The following is a 22,478-nucleotide window of genomic DNA, read 5'->3' as shown; positions in this document are numbered from 1 at the left end:
ATTATAATTTATATGTACAGCTCCCGCAGGGGGATCTTCCATCCACGAGAGAGAGAGATGCCCATTGCCCAAGGGCTTCGTAATTCGTCCCTAGCGTCGGAAGTCCCGAGGCGGAAAAAGAGTACACAAATGGATGCATCTACATAACAAGGTTAATGAATACGTCTAAGCATAAATATACAAACAGTACTCTACATCAGGAATGATACAATGAGTTTTTCTATTACAGCATGTATAGTCGCTGCCTAGTCGATTACTGACAAAAACTCTCGAGCGATACCAATGAGACAGGAGTAGATCAATGGCTGGGATTGAAGCAGATGAGTGTGAAGAAGCTCTGGCCTTGTCGAGCAACGCCGTGACAGAAGAAGAAGGGCGTGCAGGAGAAGCAAAGCTGCGCCAGCAGCTGCTGCTTTTGTACGATCATGTGGTGAGCAGCAGACGCAGGAGGAGTAGTAGAGCTTATAATTATATTGGTGATTATTATAAGTCGGGGCGCTGGCAGCAGCTGCTGCTGCAGGCGATTAGCAGCTTGCTGGTTGTGATTTATGTGTGTGCTGGTGTGGGTTATGTGGGGTTGAAGAGCGTGCTGTACGCGAAGCACATGCGGGAGGTGGCCCTTGGGGCGCCTTGGCTGCTGGTCCTGCTCGCCTGCGAGTGCGCTTACCTGGTGGGCGCCCTCATGGCTGCCCTCGTCGACTTCCTTCCCCCACCCTCCTGCCGCCCCGACCTCACCCTGCGCTATAACCACGTCCATCATAGTCACTCTGATCCTCCTGAGCTGCAGCCTCCCGACCACCGTATCCTCCATCTTCATGCGCAAGTCCGGGATGCACCCAGTGCGAGTCATGCACCTACTGATTCCACTCACAGTCAGGACACTAGCACTCCTCTAACTAACGATTGCAATTGTGATCACCACTCATATCATGGAACATCCCATACTAACAATACTCACGCCAATCATATTCCCAAAGGCTTCCATCATCATTATATAACCGATGATCATCTCAAAGTCTCCCCTTCTGATACTGCCTACGATCATTTCCCCACAGTCGACATCCTTATTCCTTGCTGCCACGAGCCTATCGACATTCCACAGGAGAGCATCGAGGCGGCCTTGTGCATGCAGTATCCTCGCAACCGATTCAAAGTGCTAGTGCTCGACGATGGTGCGGACGAAGAACTAAGAGCCTTCTGTCGAGCTCTTCAGGAGAGAGAAGGCCACAGACTTGTATATCTTTGTCGTCCAAAGGTGAAGATTACACACTTTCTTAGTCGTCAATGGCTATAGGACGATGTAAAGGTTTTGCACGAATGCGGCATATTATGTGTATGATACCAAAATAATCATTGTCTTCCTCTTATTATTGATAGGAGCTTGATGGACCTCCACGCCATTTCAAATGTGGGAACCTGAATTACGGTTTGCAAAACTCAAAGGCAGAATATGTTGTTGTGATGGATGCTGACATGATATTGCATCCTACCTTCCTATTAAAGTTGTTGCCACACGTAATTGATTCTCCAAACATTGCTTTTGTTCAAATTCCCCAGTCCTTCTATAACCTACCTTTGGGAGACCCATTGAATGACACTTGTGTTTTTAGTTATGAAAGGGTAATGGTGCGTCGGGACAACATGGGATCTGCAAGTTGCATAGGCACAGGTGCCATTTTTAGGCGCACATGTCTAGACAAGATTAAAGGTTTCCAGTATCAATCTATCACCGAAGATACACTCACTGCATATACTTTGTTTAACAAGGGCTATAGATCAGTTTACCTTAGCACACAAAAGCTACAAATTGGTCTTGCTCCATGGACTCTTGAAGGACATGTCAAACAAAGACAAAGGTGGACAAGAGGTTCTTTTCAACAATTTGCTTCTACATGGAAAACCATGCTAGGAAAGAAAAGCCAATTATCTTGGTTTTTGAAAGTTTGCTATATTTGGAACACATATTATTATTGTCTATCTATAGTTAATGTTGTATTCCTTTCTGTCACATTGGGTGCCCTTGCTTTTGGTGTGGATATGACAATAGGCGACTCGTATGATAATCTATGCCTACTTGTTTTACTTGCCTTATCCCTGGTGTCTTGGAGGCTAGCGTGGTATGTTGAGAGCGTGAACTTAACAAATCCTATACTAAACCGCAATCGGGAAGAGTCCCAGTTTTGGTGGATGACCCCATTCATATTCAAAGTTGTCATGCAATCAATATTTATGTACAAAAGCACATTTACTTTTGTGCCAACAAGCATGGTAGAGACAAACATAATGCTTCAAGATGAGAGTGTACACTTATGGAGCCAATTGAAAAATCTACGAGTGCACTTGATATATATAGTGGTGGCATTGGTGGTGGTGTTCATGCGAGCATGCTACACTACCTTCAGGTAGACCAAAATATTTTGGAGAGCAAAACATCTTTTAAAGAGTTTCTTTTTAGAAAAAGATTTCATTTTGGTTGGTGATGGATTCTAAGCTTCACCTAGCTTGCAAGAGTTATACTCTCCACTAAACATCTACATTCAATTTTCATTTTGCATTATAAAGGGAAAGTTGATAAATTGAGGTTACTGACAATTTTATTTCGTGTTCTATTATTGTCAACCACTTTATTAGCTTGACTTGATTTGTTTATAGATGTATCATCTCCTTTGAATCATCAACTTCTATTGAATCTTCCTAGTAATTACATGATCAATTTCTAATCTCATTCAATTCTTCTATTCTATGCCATGTTTTAATCATTATTTTCTCTTGAATATTCCAAGTAAAATGCATGAATTTCTAACCTTATTTAGTTCATTTTTATATGTGCCATATTCATAGACATAACCATTTTCACTTTTCATTTCCTCTTTTGCAGATATTTAGAAGGCCATTTCATAAATATTTTCCCAAATATTGGGCTCTCATTTTTTACATTGACCGTATGTGTCCATGTACTAGTTCCTATAATCTATGTGAGCTCTCAAACGCATCACAAGCCTATTCATCGTAAGTCCTTTCTTAAATATGATTGTGATGGAAGACCACAATGTGAAAGAGGACTCTGTACTCCAAAGTGGCATTGGTCCATCGTAATCTATGAATCTATGTCTATATCTAACTTGGCCTTTTGGATCACTATCTTATTTGTGACAACTTCAAAAATTGCAATTATTCAAATGGATCAATGGAAAGATGGGATGATCAATTGATCACATATGTTGATTAAGCCCAATTAGAGGTTTACTTATCAACTTTTGAACCTTCTTATATAAGGGGATTGCCAAAAGAAAGCTTTTTCATTATTTTTCCTTAGCTAAGCTAAAGTTAGAGATGTGTTTTCCTTATGACACCATTGTTTGTCAAGGAGTATAGGTCAAAATAAATTTAATGGAAGGTATCTCAAATGTGTTGTGAAAATACCATGGGTGAATGCATATGGATAAAGATGAATAGATGTTAGTTTTGAAGATGAACATGGTAAATGCAATTGCAAAGTAATGATATAGCTATCAATGTCTTTATTGTATCATTTGTTAGATATGCTCAATGATCCACCCTTGTATGGTGCCATCAATGGTCCATGATACTCAAAGTCTCCTCAAAGTTGTAAGGTCCCCATTATGAGAGGAGAAGCCACATGTGAACTGAGATATTTATTGGGTCTCAACTTTGATGTCAAATGAGGTCTATATGACTAAATGATAAAATTTTACATGTGTAGGTCTAGCCTATAGATTAGATAGAGCATTTAAGTTGGGTAACACCTTGAGATATACTATAGTTACATATAGGGTGTGGGAGCTTTCATGGATCTCTATTTTGGGCCTCAAGAAATATTCCTAGTGTTAACTATAAAATATGAAAGGCTAAGTCAAAGTCAAAATGTTGAAATCTATTATTAAAATAAGTTTTTTTTGGGAGTGTTGAGATTTATTATTGGAATAAAGATTATTAATTGGGATTCACTATATTATTTCAAGCACTTATAATTTATTCCACCAAAAAGACAATATTATGCTTATAATATTTTGTGAGAGCCATACTCACTCATGTGCAAGTTGTAATATTCCTCATAGATAGATTAGATGACCCACCATGGATATGAGGATTGTTGGGAAGAGGACTTGCATGACAACTCTCCAATGATGACACTTGCTAAAAATGCTGAATATGAGGAGGATCTTGATACCGATCAGTTTTATGACTCACCGGACGGGTTCCCTTTTGACCCCGGTGGCTGCCCCATTGATGAGATGCTTGGGAATGACCCTTGGCACCCCTCATTCACCACTATATCAGCTTGCTCGATCTCCATGGATGCATGGACCGGCTCTAGGAGTCCGAACACCTACGAGTGCATGGTAACATTGATGGAAAGAGTGTATACATCCTCATAGATAGTGGCAGCACGCACAATTTTGTGAATAAATCGACTCTTAGTCGTTTGACATGTGTTCCCACTGAATTACAGCAACCTCTTCAGGTTCAAGTGGCCAATGGAAATGAGGAAGTGAGCTCCCATGTATGCACACAAGTGTCTCTTATGCTGGCTGAAAATTACACGGCAAAGGTGGACTTAATTACCCTTGATATGGGCCCTGTGGATGTTGTTTTGGGATGTGATTGGCTTTAGCAATTGGGAAAAATCTCTATGGACTTCTCTCAACTGTATATGGAGTTTGTAATTCATGTGCAACTTGTACACTTGGAGGGAATCAAAGAAAATGTAGATTTTCAGCTTATAACAGCAAGACAACTCAAAAAAGAATTCAAGAAATGCTCCCAAATCTTTGACTTGCATTTGCATAAGGATAATGATGACCAACACACCTTGGGGAAGCAAACTCCAGCACTAAAAGTGCTTTTAGCTGAATATGAGGACCTATTTCAGCCCCCCACTACTCTCCCCCCTCAAAGATCAGTGGATCACCTGATTGACTTGGAGCCCCATGCCAAGCCCATCAATAAACCCCCATATCGACTCTCTAAATGTGAAAGAGAGGAAGTAGCAAAGCAAGTCAAGGAGCTCACTGAGATGGGATTCATAGAGCCTAGCTCTTCCCCTTATGCCTCCCCGGTTCTATTGGTTAAGAAAAAGGACGGATCTTTCCGGTTGTGCATTGACTACCGTGATCTCAATAAGATCACCATCAAAAATAGATACCCCATCCCTCGAATTGATGACTTGCTTGATGAACTCAAGGGAGCACGCTACTTCACCAAGATTGATTTGTGATCCGGCTACCACCAAATCAGAATGAGGGTGGGTGATGAAGTCAAAACAGCCTTTCGGACTGACCGTGGCTTGTACCATTTCCTTGTCATGCCATTTGGGCTCACTAATGCACCCGCCACATTTCAGAGCTTAATGAACAAAATATTGCAGCCACGGCTTTTCCAATTTGTGTTGGTATTCTTTGATGATATACTCATTTACAGCAAGTCACTGTATGAGCATCTGAAGCATGTCAGGCAAATTTTTGATGTACTAAGAGAGCACCGGCTATTTGCCAAAGAAAGCAAGTGTGTCTTCATGCAAACAGAGGTTGAGTACTTAGGACACATTGTTAGTGAAAAAGGCATCCAAGCTGATCCTAAGAAAGTGCAATGTGTCCGGGAGTGGCCCACCCCCACTACCACTACCTCCTTGCGTGGTTTTCTTGGCCTCTCCTCTTTTTATTGGAGATTTATTCGCCATTATGCCACAATTGCAGCCCCGTTAATAGACAAGCTGAAAAAAGAGGCTTTCCTATGGGATGAATTGGCTGACCGCAGTTTTGAGCAACTGAAAGACTTGCTCACTTCAGTCCCCATCCTCGTATGCCCCGACTTTTCAAAGAATTTTACCATCCAGTGTGATGCTAGTGGACGGGGTATTGGTGTAGTCTTGCTGCAAGAACACGGGGTAATAGCATTTGAGAGCTGAAAATTGGATGATAAAGAGAGAGAGTTGCATGTCTATGATCAGGAGATGTTGGCAGTCATTCATGCTATCAAAAAGTGGCACCACTACTTGTTGGCAGCAGATTTAAGGTGAAAAGTGACCACCATGTGCTCAAATACTTCTTGACTCAGCCCAACCTCACTCCCAAACAACGTAGATGGGTGGCTACCCTACAAAACTATGACTTTGAGATCACCCACACCTGTGGCAAGGACAATGTAGTGGCTGATGCACTCTCTCGCATGTGGGCATGCAAGGTTTCATCCATCACTGAACTCCACCATGATTGGATTGAAGAGCTCCAAGAGGCATACTTGCTTGATGCTGAATTTAGTCCTCTTTTCCAAAAATTACAGCAAGGTGTCATGGATGACAATTCCCAATATAAGCTCCACAATGGTCTCATTTGGATCCGTGGCCGTATTGTGATTCCCCATGCCTCTCCCTTCACCCAAAGGATCCTTGAAGAGATGCATTCTTCATCGATTGCTAGCCACTTAGGAGTCTTCAAAACATATGACCGAGTTTCAAAAAGCTTCCATTGGAAAGGCCTATGGCGGGATGTTAAAGACTTTGTGTCTAGATGTGTGTCTTGCCAACAAAATAAAGATAGCACTCTTAAACCGGGTGGATTGTTGCAGCCTTTACCTATCCCCGAAGAAAAATGGACCCACATTACCATGGATTTCATCACTGGTTTACCTACAACCAAGAAGGGTTGGGATAGCATATATGTAGTAGTTGACCGACTCACTAAAGCAGCCCATTTCATCCCTACAAAATCCCAGTTTACAGCATCTCAAGTTGCCACTCAGTTTATGGAGCATGTTTTTAAGTTGCATGGCTTACCCCAAGTCATAGTACATGACCGGGACACCAAATTTATGAGTCAATTTTGGCAGACAATTTTTAGCTCCATGGGGACCAAATTGGCTCCTTCCACAGCCTATCATCCCCAAACAGATGGGCAGACTGAGAGAGTCAATAAGTGGCTTGAAACTTATTTGCGACATTTTTGTCATGATGTGCAGAATTCTTGGGACGTATGGCTGCACTTGGCTGAATTTTCTTACAACAACTCCACTCATTCGAGCATTGGAGTCTCTCCCTTCGAAGCATTGTATGGTTAGCGGGTGCCCCTTCCTACCGTGATCTTCAATGAAAAGCTCAACCCCCTTGGAAAAGAAGAGTTGGACCGCATGCAAGCTTTACTTCAACAATGCAAGGTAAACCTCAAAAGGGCTCAAGAGCACATTAAGCTCCATGCTGATGCAAAAAGAAGACCCCTTGACTTTTAAGAGGGTGAATTGGTACTCCTCAAGGTCCCCAAGTCCCGTTAGCCACACTAAAGGATGGTTCTTGCAACAAGTTGACACACCGTTACTATGGGCCCTACAAAATCATTAAGAAGGTTGGGGACTTGGCTTACCGTCTCCAACTCCCTCCCACTACTAAGATCCATGATGCCTTCCATGTGAGCCAATTGAAACCTTTCATTGGCACTCCCAAAGATCATGTAGAGGAGCTACCACCCATCGATGAGGAGGGCCTTATTCAGTATATTCCTGAAGCGGTCATTGGGCAACGTGAAAAGCAACTCCACACCCGTTCCATACATGAGTACCTGATCAAATGGCAAGGCCTACCAATAGAGGAAGCCTCTTGGTACCCAGCATCTATATTGGATGAATTTTCACACCTCAAGGAGGCCATATTGGTTGGAACTTAACCATGACACCTGTTTTGGGCTGCAATCTGAATCTGGATAGCCACACCTGTTTTGTACCATTTTTGGCCCTGGTCAATTTTCAGCCCCATCCTCCATACATGGGCTGAAAGTACACCCCGAGGACTCTGTGCCAACACCTCATTTGCCCCGATCGGAGTTCCCTAGTGAAAGTTATGGCTGTTTTTCTCCAGCCATACCATCTGGGATAGCACACTAGTAATTCCTGGACAGCCCTTTATTTTGTAACAGTTTTGGTCCTGACCTGATTGCAGCCCCGCCCCACCCACATGGGCTAAAAGTACATCTCATGGGCTCCGTAACAACACCTCAACTGTCCCATTCGGAGTTTTCCACACAAAGTTATGGGTGGCTGATTTCCTATAGCACACCCTTACAGTCCATGACTACATCCCTTGTTTTTGAGGACAAAAACTTAATGAGACGGGATGGTTTGTAATGAACGGGGATCAGGGGAACATGGCATAGGAACATACCACTCACACTGACGGTATATAAGGTGTAAGAGGGTATTTTGAGGCATCACAGAAATTATCAAGAAACTCTCTTTTCACCTTCTCAAGCTTCCATGGCTTCTTCTTCTTCCTCTCTCCCTCTTTCTCTCTCTTCTCCTTTCCTTTCTCTCTCCTCTCCCTCTTCTTCTGTAGTCCTTCTCTCTCTCCTTCCCTTAGTTAGGATAATTAGGTCTCTTTCATTACATCTAACATCAAGATCTAACACCGAAGATTCAAGAATAAGATAATATCTTTTTTATACTCATTCAGTGTTGATAAACACTAATCTTCGTGTGTCCATTGACACATTGAAGTACAATTCTTCTGCCGAGCAAACTCAGAATTTGAAGCTCATCCTCAGTTGTGGGAATGACCAAAATCAAGTTTTTTATGAAGATACTTGTTATGAAGAGTGATACAACTCTCCTTGCCAAATTGTAAAAGGAAGACACTGCCCGAGTATACTCGTGGTAAGACATCCTTCAAAATGTTTGAACTTGAGCAAATAGCCAAATTCAATGGTGAAGGCTTTCATGCCTGGAAAGAAAAGACAATGTACGTTCTCATGAGAAAGGATCTTTGGGATATATTTGAGGATGATGTAGGAGATGCAGATAACAAGAAGGAAGATGATGAAGACGGATTCATGGAAGAAATCAAGCTCAAGACAAAAGAGTGGAAAAAGATTAACAACAAGGCTCTAGGAATTATTGCGTGGGGATTGTCTGACGATGTATTGCACCATATCTCTGGCATCAAAGATGCTAAAAAGTCTTGGGATGAGCTTGACAAGATCTTTGGAAGCCAAGCCAAAAACTCTAAGGTCAAGTTGTTTATGCAGCTCTATAAGCTTGACATAAAACATAGCACTTCAATGACTATGCATATTAACAAATTCAAAAGTCTAAAAACTTAACTTGCCACTCTGAAGAAAACAATAGATGAAGATGAAGCCATTGTTGTACTCCTTACTAGTGTAAACTAGGATCCTTATGAAAATCTTGTCTCTATTCTCAGCAATGTACCTAAATTGTTACAGAAAGATGTTGAGACTCCCTTCTTGATGAAGAGAATAAACACAAGAATAAGAATGCAAAAGATGGTGTCCCATCATCCAGGGAAAACCTCTCGTACACCAAAGGAGCTACTGGACCTAAAGGTCGAGGCCAAGGATTCAACTCCGACAACAAAGATCGGATGACATGTCATTATTATGGTAAGATTGGCCATATAGCCAGTGAATGTTTCCACCACAAAAGAGCACAACAAGTCCAGAATGGTAACCATCACAATTAGTTCATGAATGAAAGAGAAGAAGAAGAAGATACTTCCACCATCAACAACTGTGACAAATTGTTTTGAAGAAATTATATTTCTCATAGTGGATTTTCTTTGTAAAACAAAACCCTTACCAAAGCTATAAAGTTTCACGCTTTAACTTGACTAGGTTGCCTATGAGCCAGTCTCCTGTGCCATGTCATCGTGCAGGGGGGGGGGGCAAAAGCCAGCAAGTGTAGGAACTCATCATTTGAGGGGGGGTGTTGAGAAATGGCAAATGATGTATGCTCCAGGAAGAGATGTCTTGAATCCCATATGCAAGGGAACCTTCATGAGCTATAAAGTGATGTACCTTCTTATCGTGAATACTATTGTACTTTGTCCTTTCAATCATAGTCCGTGTCATACTCAAGATTGTGTTTATGAGTCCAAGCTTCCATCTTGGAACCTAATTCACTTGAGTAATAGTTTCTCTATCTACTCTATGGCATCATGAACATTGTCTTTGTGTTCCATCTGCCATAGCCATGCTCTAGATCCATGCATTTCAACACAAATTAGGGTAACTTAGGTTATGGTTAGAGTTTGAACCCCTTTTATGAATTAGGGTTAGAGTTTCTACCTAAGGTAGGTACCCTACTCACTCTTGTGACCCATGACCAGTCTAACTTGTCACTATCTTCTAGCACATACATGCTATTAAACTTGACAATGACGTTCTTAAAGGGGCATTTGGATGCATGACTAGTCATGTACTTATCCCCGCATTTAAAGCACAAGCCTTTGGCTTTTCTATCCTTGACAACTTCAGGAGGAATGAATTTTTGACCGTTAGGGCTGAAGCCATTCCTTGTCTTATTTTCAGCATACTTTGGGTCACTTTTGGCGGGTGGTGCTATCCCAAAATTGCCATATTTCCTTTCAGCATTAAAAGTGGGGTAAGTAGAAATTTTGGGGCTGCCATTTCCTGCATTGTTGCTGCGATAATTATTAGCATATGGGGGTTGCCTAATAGGGTATCTTTGCTGTCTTGGGCTGCAGGCCCTCATTACGACGGTATTTCCGACCATAGTGTTCAACCAATTCTATGGCTGCAAACAGGGTGGCTCGTTTTTGAGCCATTATATCAGTTGAGAGATGTGCATTTAGTCCATAAATGTATTTATGCAATTTGGCCTCATCAACTGACTGCCTCAACATACATGGATAGGTTCATAAATTGGTTGGTGTACTCCCTTACGGGGAGATTTCGTTGATCAAACTGATACCATTGCCTAGCCAAGTGTTCTTTTTCCACCAGGGAGACAAAAACTTGGATCATATGCATGTTGAACTCTTCCAAATCATGGAACTGCTGGTTTTCTCTTTGAACGAATCTCCACCATGTGTGGGCAAAACCTTCTAAATGAAGGGAGGTAAAAATGATATTTGTCTCATCGGTACGGGGGTAGATGAGAAAATAGGCTTCCAATTTAGAGGTCCATTCCTTTAGTTCAGTTGGGGATGAGGACTGCCCATTGAATTTAGTAAACACAATCTTGTCACGCAGCTCATTTGGGCTTGGCTGCCCATGAATGCCATGTGCTACATGCTGCCCATACATGCCTTGCTGTCCAATCCCTGGCTGTCCAAAATTCCCATGGGGGCCATGCTGCCCGTGCATTACATGAGGACCAAATTGTCCATTAGGACCTTACTGTCCAAAATGTCCACTGCCCGTTGCCATATGCATGCTACCCATTGCCATGTGCATGTTGTCGATTGCCATATGCATGCTGCCCATTGCCATGTGCATGTTGCCCATTGCCATATGCATGCTGCCCATGCACTCCGTGCATTCCATGCTGCCCAAGATTTGCATTGGAGCCATTCCCTTGAGTGTGCAAGTAGCTTCCGTTACGGAGGAGTTGGGGTGCCAAGGATGGGCTTGAAGGATTCATAACGGGGGAGGGAAGGAGGGGCTCATTATGTCGATTGGAGGGCTCACCCGTCTCATAAGTGCTATGGGGAATGCCATGGGTACCATCGAGACCTTGTGGGCTACGCCCGGTCTCCAAGGGGGGAGGGCGGTTAGCCTCACGGGGAGGGACATTCTCCTTGGGTCGATCCGAGGGGGGGCAATGGCGGGGATGAGGGTGCCCATGTGCTCTATGAGTAAGTCCATTTTGGCCATCATCTCGGAATGACGATGATCTTGGCGGGTTTCCATCTCCTTGTGGCGTTGCTCCATCTCTTGATGTCGTTCAGCATGATGGGTCTCATGTTGGCATAAGGTTTGGTTGAGCAGAGATAAGCGGTCTATCTCGGGGGCACCCTCTTCAAACATATCTTCACGATCCTCCTGGGCTGAGCTAGGATCATTCATTGAGGCGCGGGAGTCCCTTATTTCACGCTGAAATTCCTCCTGGGCCTTTGCTTTACCCTTGTGGCCTGCCATCCCAAGTGTAGTGCATCAGACCCCTTGTTACAAAAATGATGATATCTTGAGCTAAGGAGCTCCGATCGCCAAAATTTTTGATTCAAATGAAAGCTCTTGATCCCCTCTATGAGGCTATGTAAAAATATCTTTGACAGTAAATGATCAGGGCTTTGCTGTAATCACTTTTTGTGGGCTGACTGTGTAGGACTGCTGCCTGTCCCACAGTACCTCTGGGCACAAAACTGAGTGTATCTCCCAAACCGTAGGGCGGAATGGGGAGGATTTTAGTTCACATCGAAGGGGAAGATGCCCTCTTTGAATCAAGCTATAGATCCCATGCAATCACATAAGAAGGCTTTGATGTAATCAACTTTTGCAGGCTGACTGTGTAGGACTGCTGCCTGTCCCACAGTATCGTTGAGCACAAAACTAAGTGTATCTCCCAAACCGTAAGGCGGAATGGGAAGATTTTTAGTTCAGATCAAAGGGGAAGATACCCTCTTCGAATCAAGCTATAGAGCCCGCACTCAATCACACAAGAAAGCTTTACTGTAATCAACTTTTGCGGGCTGACTGTGTAGGACTGGTTGTCTACAATACCCTACAAAGACTCCCTCAAGGAGTATGCCTTATCCCGATGGTGAGGGTCTTATCCCAGACATCCAGGGCCTCAACGATGGCTCTCAATGCCACATAAAGCCATACATCCTTTGCATCCATAGGTCATTGTTGAGACCATTTCCATAACTGTATACCCTGCCCTTCTTGCATTGCATCCACCATACATTACCAAGTGGTTCGTGACATTACCAATGCATGTTGGGGCTTGTAGACTCAAATGATCAGGGTTCGGGCTATTCCATCAAATGTACCTACACTTGCAATAATTCTTTGGGCTCCGGATCACTGGGAGGTAGGCAAAGTTCCCCTCGGGCCAGGTTGTGCAGCCCTTCAGGGTCTTTGATGGCAAGGGGGGGTCACCCCTCTTTTGTCTTGCCACCTCGCTTGGCATCAGGCTTTTCCTCACCCGGAATATACATGGCAGACATTTATTAATTGAACACCTAGCATGAGATGCATTTCAGGAATCAAAATTTTGGGCTTTTCATGTACATAGAATTGGAATGGGGAATAGGGATAGAGAGCTTACCGGCAATGACTCACTGCCTACTCACCCTTATACAATGGATTTTTTAATCACTTCTTGGCTTAGCCAATTCACAAGAAGCCAAACGGGTTATGGGTAAGCAAAAATATAATCACAATGAAGCTTCAGCATGAGTAAAATCCATTTCAGTGCCATAAGATCAAAGGGAAATGACTAGGATTAATACTCAGCATGCATTCAATGTTTGGGACTCCTATTATCTACTTGGACTCATATATTCTCTCAAATAAGTGGATGGGATTCAACAAGAGGCTTAAACGGAGAGAACGAGAGCCAAGAATCAGTTACCTTGAGTCTTTTGGAGAAGAAGGCAGCCACTAATGCCACCTCAGTCCTTCATGAGAGCTCCACTTTGATCCTGCATGCTCCATAGCTCCAAAATGGTTGTGCTCCATCAAGAAAGGGTGAAGTCAAGCTTAGGGCAGGATGGCTCAGGACCTTCCTATGAAGAGTTCTTGCTGAAATTGAAGTTCTACTCCATAGCTATGGCTGCCCACAAGTGCATGCCTTCAAATCTTGCTTGTAATCTTCTTCCCGTGCTTCTTGATGGCTGAAATCTTAAGCTAGGCTTGAAGAGGGACTCCTGAGCACCAAGAAAAGAGCAAAATCTTCAAGATTTCTGAGCTTGATGCCAAGGTTCCATGGCTGCCATGGACTGCACCAGACCAGGGTTTCTTGAAGTGAAAAGGGGAGTCCAAGAGCTGAGGAAGATGCCTCTAATGCTGCCCAAGAAGATTGCCGAGAGCTAGGAGTGAGGTCAAGAAGGAGAGGAGGGCTGGGGGGGCTGTCCAGCAGGCCAGGAAGCAGCCAGTTTTTTGCACCGCAAATTTCAGGGCTGCTCTTGGGGCTACATGCCAGGGTAGATCAAGCTTACTGCTGTTCTATATGTTGCTCCAGCTGAAGGGAAGGCATTGGGACTAGCCATTCTTGCTGAGGAAGAGGGGGGGAGCAAGATTTTTGAGGTTCTTGGGTTGGAGCTTCCATGGTAGCTTGGGGGAAGGAGGAGAGAGAAGGTCTTCTTGAAAAATAACTGAGTTTTTGACCTTCTCTAACTGTGCTACCCTCCTTTTTGCCCAAAACCCTAAAAAACTTGCATGAACATTAGTGACGACCTGTCAAATTTGTCTGCCCGCCTCTAGATTTGTCCATGGTTCTTGGGAAAGCTCCAAGAAAGGCTACCATAGTCTTCAAGAGGGCTGACAGCCTGCCTGAGTACTCCTATGTACCTGTGAAAGAGATGTAACTGGAGTTTTCTAATTGTGGGAAACTGTGAGAGCCCTAAATCTATGGGAGAAGAGAAGGATCAAGGACAAAGCTCTGATACCACTTGTAATGAAAGAGACCTAACTGTCCTAACTAAGGGGAAGGAGAGAGAGAAGGACTGCAGAAGAAGAGGGAGAGGAGAGAGAAAGGCAAGGAGAAGAGAGAGGAAGAAGAAGAGGAAGAAGAAGAAGAAGCCATGAAAGCTTGAGAAGGTGAAAAGAGAGTTTCTTGATAATTTCTGTGATGCCTCAAAATACCCTCTTACACCTTATATACCGTCAGTGTGATTGGTATGTTCCCATGCCATGTCCTCGTGATCCTCATTCATTACATTGGAGCACTTGCTTGCTGATTTGTTGTGATTTCTTTGCTGGATACTGAGTGTTACAGTAGGTTAGAGTGGCATTGACAAGCTTGAGTTGAAGGAGGTATTTTATGAGCTTGAAGCTTGAGTGGCTATGCATCCACAGTTAGGGTTTCTAAACTCGATTGATTTTTTGTCTACTGCAACTCGTGGGATGGATCATTCAACGAGTTGCTTGGTGAGGAGTAAGCCTATAGAGTGGGCTTTAAAAGCCCTATGATTGCAAGGTAAATGGCGGGATGTTCATGCAGCATCAATCATATGACCATTAGTAGAGGTGTATTTCAGATAGCGCAAGTGTTATAAAATCCAAGATACACTCTCGAATTTCTTATATACTTAAAATATATATGGTGAATATTATGTTGGCATAGAGGGAGAATAGATGAGAGAAAAGAAAGATGTAGAGAGAGAGGTAGAGAAATTGGCAACACACTAGGGACTGGAAGATGGGCCAGTCCCCCCCCTTGTGGAGTTATATTATTGACAAGGAGTAAGCTCCTCCGTTACACATAAGCCAGTCGGTATACAACCGGCTAACACTTGCACAACTCGGAAGTTGGCACCTTTTGATCCTTCTTGAGTCTCCTTCTCTCCTACACAATATGTGTAGGGCTCTCCTCTCGGCACTTGATTTCAGCAGAGCTTCTACAGCACTTGCACATTCTCTTCTCCTCTTGAAACTTGATTTCAGCAGAGCTTCCGTAGCACTTGCACCTTCTCTTCTCCTCTTGGAACTTGATTTCAGTAGGGCTTCCGCAACTCTTGATTTCAGCAGGGCTTCCACAGCACTTGCACCTTCTCTTCTCCTCTTGGATACATGCAAAGTGATGCTTCCTTCACCCCTCCTTTACACCCAAAGAGAGCCTCCTCTTTTATAGGCTTTCAAGAGCTTCTCTTCTTGGAGAGAGAGTTGAGTTTTTCTTCATGCAAGATGTGGTTGTTCCACTCTACAGCACTAATTTCGAGATATCTCTTTGTGCATTGTTTGGATGAAAAAACGTTCAACACGAAAGTTGTAGATCTTGCTGTTTTCGATTACACTCATGGCCCGTTTTTAGAGATAGTTTTTCTATTACGAGATATTTTAAAAATGGATTTTCCAAAAGAAAAAGCTATTTAAAATGTACTCTTAACTTGTGGTCCATGCAACCACTTTGAGTCATAGATAAGGTGAGTTCATTAGATTGCCTTGGGCCTCAACCTTAAGATTGAATTCCACACAAAAGCTTGTGTCATTTTAGACCTTAGAAAGAGAAAATCACTTCTCTCCTCACTTCCAGAGGATCATGTTTTCTCGTCTTTCTTAGTGAGAGAATACCCTCTCTCGTCTTTCTTAATGAAAGAAAAGATCTTAAACCTTGACTTGTAGAGGAGAGGATGACCCCAAATGGATGCAATGCTCATTACACACAAGTAATACATTCCCAAGCATCCCTGGATGTACACATAAATACATAACACAATGCTAATGCACTTCCTCTTCTTAGAACTCAATCAATCTTCATTTATGTGTAACTCCTTGGTTCTTGTGTACACTCTTACACTTGGCAGATACTTCTTTTCCCCTTCATAACTTGTATTGCCTGTACCAGATATCCTCGTCACAATGCTTTGATCACCCCATTAAGTGATACACTAAGAATACTGGTCTGTAAATGGTCTCATGGCCATGTTAGATCATCATCAACACTTAAAAAAAAGCGAGTTATTAATTTATTGACATGAATTTATTAAATAGAGAATGCGTAATAAGCAATCAATTTAGTGACATCCCGCAAAAGGAACTCTTCTATTTCTTCTATGTCAGGTAAATCTTCCTTGATCGGTTCCATTGGAGGTTCTCCAATATAGGGACGTAGCAAACTTATATGGAAAGCATTATGAATCACTACAAGATATAGGCCTTATACTGACGTTAAAAGCGACAAAAATGTAAATAACGAAATTTGCCACCGTCATCGCAAAAAGCGTCGTTATTGGCGACGCCATAGAACAGTCGGTATTAGTGTCATTATCAGCGTTGCTATTTGCTAATAACGACGCCAATAACGACGCATGCAGGTAAATTTGCGACGCTAATAGCGACGATAACATGGAATTTTTTTTTTGGTGGCAGGGCAGCAAAATAGTTTCTGCACTATGTACAATGCTCGTGTAAAGAAATACAAAGTGTACTTAAATCATAACACTGATACATGAAATAAATACATGATCACATAATGAAAGCGATTGGTACAATCATGGCAAGATATCACTACTATATAGAAAATGTCTACACAGATCACGTGACCAAAAAAGAAGGGTGTGTGAGCTCCAGGGATCCAAGGGCGAACTATAGATCCTCGCCATTCGAAAGCTCGTCCCGTCACAAAGGAGCATCGAACGGACTTTGCAAAAAAAGAAACAACTACACATCAGTCCACCATACAATAATGCATTCTAATTAAACATGCTAACTACGGACAAGAAAGATGAGTGACTTATAGGGCTGCCACATCCATACAATTGGTCGATCAATGCAGTGAGACCGTGCCTCTCTGCATATCGAGCGGTCGGATCGCGAATTGTAATGGAGTGCTGAAAAGGAAATAAAATACTAACTGTTAGAAACACGATTGTTAGTACAAAGGATATTGCAAAAAAAAAAGCAAGCAAAACAAAAGAAAAACTTACAAAGTCCTCCAGATATGTCATGTGGCCGCTACTCCCAAGATGATGGACCACTCCAGCCTCTAGTCGTGCCCTCTCCGCCTCACGCTGCTGTCTTTAATGTCCTGGAGAATATGCAGCCTCCTCCCTCAGTCAGTGTCAGTCGTCTGTGTTTAACCACTCGGGCTTTGCAGTCCCACTCTTGACTTGCGTGCGTCCGATCGTCTGTTGACATATACGCACGCATGCACTCCATCATCCAACCCGTAGAAAACCTATCTACTGTGGTTGGTACTGGAAACTCCTCATGCAAGGATGCTACTATATAGTCCTTGCTGCCCTCTGGTATGTTTTTCCAATGATCTAAGATGTTGTGCCGAAAAACTTGTTGGCACAACTCTCTCATGCGAGCCATCACCCTCCTCCCCTCATCATTCATGATGATGGCTCTTGACCTCTGGCTCTTGACCTATCATCTACAAGGTAGCCATACCCCTCTGGGGTATGCCTAAGATGGGTCCTCTCCCACTTGCGACCATGCTCCTGGGCATATCCAAGAGACCCCTGTATATCTGGTGTACCGACTAGGGTAGTATCTATCAGAGTAGCACCCATAGGGGTGCCGCCTAACGGACGGCTGAGCAAAAGCTAGAGTGTTTGGAGTAGACGTCCCCACAGGTGTGACAAATCCTGGAGGTGACACAACTCTAGCAGAATGACGAGACGGAGACATCGCGTCCGTGCCTCCACAGCAACCATCTGAGCTACACTCTCTAGAACCGCCATGAGAGCGAGGAGTAGCACCTGTATCCCGAACCAACCGTGGGCTCATTGCATTCGTATCTCTACAGCACCCCCTTGACCCTGAAGCACTCCCTCCGTCTGGCCCAAATTTGGAGTGTTGACCTCGTCTGCTTGAAACTGAAGCATCTGATCGCACTGAAGTAGATCTAATAGAGCAGCCCGACGATGTCCAAGATAGCTCCTGGTCCGCAATGTCTCTGAATCTCACCATCTGATCTGGAGACATGCACATGAAGATATCCTGCAACTCCTCATCGCTCATCCCTCGACTCATCCTGATGATCTAAGTATCCACAAAGGTCACATGCACAGACAAAAAATGATGTTAGCATAATCAATTTAAATCATACAAAGCACGGTAATATAAATCTTAAAAAAATGATCTTACTTAAAATGCATATCTTATGTACCCTTATAAGCGATTAGTCAACGAATTGAGTAAGTGGATGCTTCAAATATGAAGTATCCTATGGTCTCATGTCAATCTCCTGACACAACTCGGCATAAATTGGAAGGTCGATAGACATGTCACCACAAAAGGATGAGTCTACCTCATTCTCAAAGAATTCTTGGACTCCTGTATTTCCATCATTGTTACTTGATGCTGGCTCCTCTACATGCTCCAAGCTTTCGGTAGCCTCCACCCCTTGTAATATTGACCCCTCTATTTGCATATTGTCCTCATCAATGCTCGGAACATCGCTTTGATCATATATTCTCGCGCTTCGGGGAGTTGAAGGTATAACATACCACCATCGAGGTTGTCGGGGGTTTGGATAGAAGATTACCTGTTCACAAACATGTACAAGAGAGATTTAACTATTGTGACATGTACCATGTTGTAATATAATTAACAAACAAATGAGTTCATGCACCTGTTTACAATGGGCCGGCAACACAAAGGTGTCGCGCAAACCCGTCCATTTTTTTTCAGAATCTATTTCGAGAAATCCAGATGGACCTCGTCGAACTGTTGCTCTAGCTCCTTCAAGTACCACTTTGAACCACTGCATATCGAATAGTATCATGGAGAAGCTACGGTAATCTGCCGTAACAATACTTTGCAAGTTTCCAAAATACTCCATCTCATCTATAACCGTGTTTGGATCCGTTGCTCGTCGGCGGCTCTCTTGCTCGAACCTTTGCCATGATGCCATAGTCTGTTGTGGAGCGCATTTTGTCAATACACTCCATGTGGAAATGCCGTCCGCGCAACCACGCTGCACTATATATTTTGTACTATACATTGAAACACTCAATTAGTTGTTGCATACAAAATATAGATACGACAAACCCTAAACACATCATCACCTTTGGACTACATCCCCTCGAGAATTTCCACTCCTCGTCCCTTTGCGAGACGCTGCGGTCAAAGCTCCATGCAACCATCGCGTTGACATAAACCGCGGCATCTCCTCCATGCCCTCGAGATATTGAATCAATTGATGGCGCATACTATGTCGAGATTCAGATTGCACTTCCTCTCGATCTTGCCTAGCTTGCTGGTACCTGGCGAGCCACATCTCCATAGAGGCATTGTGCAACATACAAAAGCGATTCACTTTCTCCTCCATTGCAACATCCATTCTTTTTTCTACCCCATTTCCAACCACCACATCTCCAGTTAGTCTATCATCATCGTCCTTTAGCGACCATAGCATATTGTTGTCTGGATCCACCATTGGTAGCCATTGTGAAATATGCAGTAGTGCCTCTTAAGCCATGCTACCTTTTGGCCGAGCTCGTTGTCACAAAAAGCCTTTCAGGGTTTTCATGAAGCGCTCCAAGAAGAACATCCATCACGTATGGACAGGTCCAACAATCTCCACTTCATCCACAAGCTGCACAAGAAGGTGGATTTGTATCATAAGCATGCTAGTAGGCAGGTATTTCTCAAAGAGACATATCGTCTCCACCGCTCCTCGCCTCGGGACTCAATAGAGGACGTCTTAATCTCCTTCTGTGAGATCCATTGCACTAAGTCGACAACCTGTAAATGGTCCCATGTATTTCTAGAGTAAGGTATCCTGCGATCGCAATCGGTAGTACAAACTGCCACAAATGAGAAAGCATAATGAACAATGACTACACTCCAAATAGCAAAATGTGCAGGCCACTTACAATCCATTCGTAGTACAAACCTGACATATCTTATGCCAATTATGGGATTTTAGCCCTAATAATTGGTCGTCTTTAGAAAATGCAGACCTGAGAGAACGCATCATATCCGTCGGAGTACAGATAGACTTGACTATTTGCTTCACAATACGGTCTTCTTTAGTGGAAAAAACCCAAGGAGCATGAGGTAGCTGCATGTGACCATCAACACTTGACTGCGGCCAAAGCGCCTCCATCTTGCCTACCTTCTTCAAATCCATTCGTGCCCCTATAGTGTCTCTCTTTCCTATGATGTGGTCCCATAGCAAGCTATCCACGTTCTTGAAAATATGCATGGGATCCAACAAGTGGTTGATCTGTAAGTGGGTCCAATATGGCAACTTGTAAAAAACTGAGAACCGTCGCATTCCGTTTGGATGTGACTCCGCATGGACCATTTTCAGCTCGTACCAGCTTTGGGCATTCATATGTGTTGGAGGTCATCCAAGAAAACCTTCATTGAGTCCATGATCCTCTGGTAAGAAAGCGATGTGTTCTTGATATACCATCTTCTTCATGGTTCGTGACCTTCGGGAGTCTAACTATGGCCCGCACAATGGACATGCATGATAACCTTAGGTAACGAGATCTGTCCCAACACCTTTATCCAGTGAATACAAACTTGAACGAGCTATGATAGATATTACCAACGAGAATGGAAGCCTATTTACCTGAGCACTCTCTTCAAATCCTAGAAAGTCATGCATGGTCCACATGAGAATGGCTCGAATATTGGCAGATCGTCGACCATCATGCTTGCTCATATCTTGTACGGTGACCCCCTCCTTCCACAAAATCTTAAGCTCATTGGCTAATGGACGAAGATACACGTCCATATTTTTGACTTTGTAGCGGCCGGGGAGGAGTAAGCTAAGGATGAGATATCCTTTCTTCATAGAAAGCCATGGAGGGATATTGTAGTTGACAAGGATTATATGCCACACATTGTAAGAAGTTGAGCGCAGACCGAATGGGTTCACGCCATCCATTGCAAGACCGAGCCGAAGATTCCTTGGCTCTCGGGAAAAACCTGGGAAGGTAGAGTCAATGTGGCTCCATGTGCGTGAATTTGCTGATATTCGTTGAACTCCATCTGTGGACCTATTCTGCGCATGCCACGTTGTCAAGCTTGCCATGCTGGACATACAAAACATGTGATTTATGCACGGGATAAGTGAAAAGTGTCTAAGAACTTGTTGAGGGATTGTTTGCCCTTGCAAGTCCTATCTATACCTGTGAGAACCACACTTTGGACATATCTCCATAGTCTCGTATTCTCCTCAAAATAGTATGCAATCGTTGATATATGCATGGGTCCATGCCAAGCTTTCGTAAAACATGTCATGCATCATCACGAGACTCATGCATGGTATTTGCAAGTGATAATATATGATACTTCGGCAATCTGAAAAAAATCATAAAATACCTTGAAAAAGTACAAATGTTTTTAATGATAGTGCTAAAAAGAAATCAACGAAGCATACGTACAAGGTACCTGATCAACTCGGTCATCACAAGGGGGGGACTTTGTTATATACTTAAAATATATATGGTGAATATTATGTTGGCACAGAGGGAGAATAGATGAGAGAAAAGAAAGATGTAGAGAGAGAGGTAGAGAAATTGGCAACACATTAGGGGCTGGAAGATGGGCTAGTCCCCCCCTTGTGGAGTTATATTATTGACAAGGAGCAAGCTCCTCCATTACACATAAGCCAGTTCTTACTTGTAGATCTTGGAAACAAGATCACGGTTCTTTGCACGATATACAACTGGCTAACACTTGCACAACTTGGAAGTTGGTACCTTTTGATCCTTCTTGAGTCTCCTTCTCTCCTACACAATATGTATAGGGCTCTCCTCTTGGTGCTTGATTTCAGCAGAGCTTCCGCAGCACTTGCACCTTCTCTTTTCCTCTTGGAACTTGATTTTAGTGGGGCTTCCCCAACTCTTGATTTCAGCAGGGCTTCCGCAGCACTTGCACCTTCTCTTCTCCTCTTGGATACATGCAAAGTGATGCTTCCTTCACCCCTCCCTTACACCCAAAGAGAGCCTCCTCTTTTATAGGCTTTCAAGAGCTTCTGTTCTTATTGGAGAGAGAGTTGAGTTGTTATTCATGCAAGATGTGGTTGTTCTACTCTGTAGCACTAATTTCAAGATATCTCTTTGTGCGTTGTTTGGATGA

General features: G+C 43.2%; 1 protein-coding gene across 2 annotated transcripts; it reads left to right on the top strand.

Moving 5' to 3' along the window:
* The first annotated feature begins 220 nt into the window (after positions 1–220).
* Positions 221–3,122, top strand: LOC148019213 (uncharacterized). 2 transcript variants are annotated; one of them, XM_087701473.1, is made up of 3 exons: positions 221–1,255; positions 1,378–1,515; positions 2,879–3,122. In XM_087701473.1, exons 1-3 carry the CDS (start codon positions 302–304, stop codon positions 3,011–3,013), a joined length of 1,227 nt encoding a protein of 408 aa, XP_087557599.1. In that variant the 5' UTR covers positions 221–301; the 3' UTR covers positions 3,014–3,122. The 2 variants fall into 2 exon arrangements, with proteins under 2 accessions (XP_087557599.1, XP_087557601.1); XM_087701475.1 differs by lacking the exon at positions 1,378–1,515.
* Positions 3,123–22,478: the final 19,356 nt, after the last annotated feature.

The sequence above is a fragment of the Lygodium microphyllum genome, chromosome 20, assembly GCF_053477565.2.
Source record: "Lygodium microphyllum isolate KBCC chromosome 20, Lygodium_microphyllum_v1.1.10, whole genome shotgun sequence".
Classification (NCBI taxonomy): Eukaryota; Viridiplantae; Streptophyta; class Polypodiopsida; order Schizaeales; family Lygodiaceae; genus Lygodium; species Lygodium microphyllum.
The sequence above is the reverse complement of the archived record's forward strand: the minus strand, read 5'-3'. Positions and strand labels throughout refer to the sequence as shown.

Coding starts and splice junctions, on each gene's coding strand:
- LOC148019213 (XM_087701473.1), top strand. CDS start 302: ATGGCTGGGATTGAAGCAGATGAGTGTGAAGAAGCTCTGGCCTTGTCG. Junction 1,256..1,377: donor TATATCTTTGTCGTCCAAAG/GTGAAGATTACA, acceptor TATTATTGATAG/GAGCTTGATGGACCTCCACG. Junction 1,516..2,878: donor TATTAAAGTTGTTGCCACAC/GTAATTGATTCT, acceptor CCTCTTTTGCAG/ATATTTAGAAGGCCATTTCA.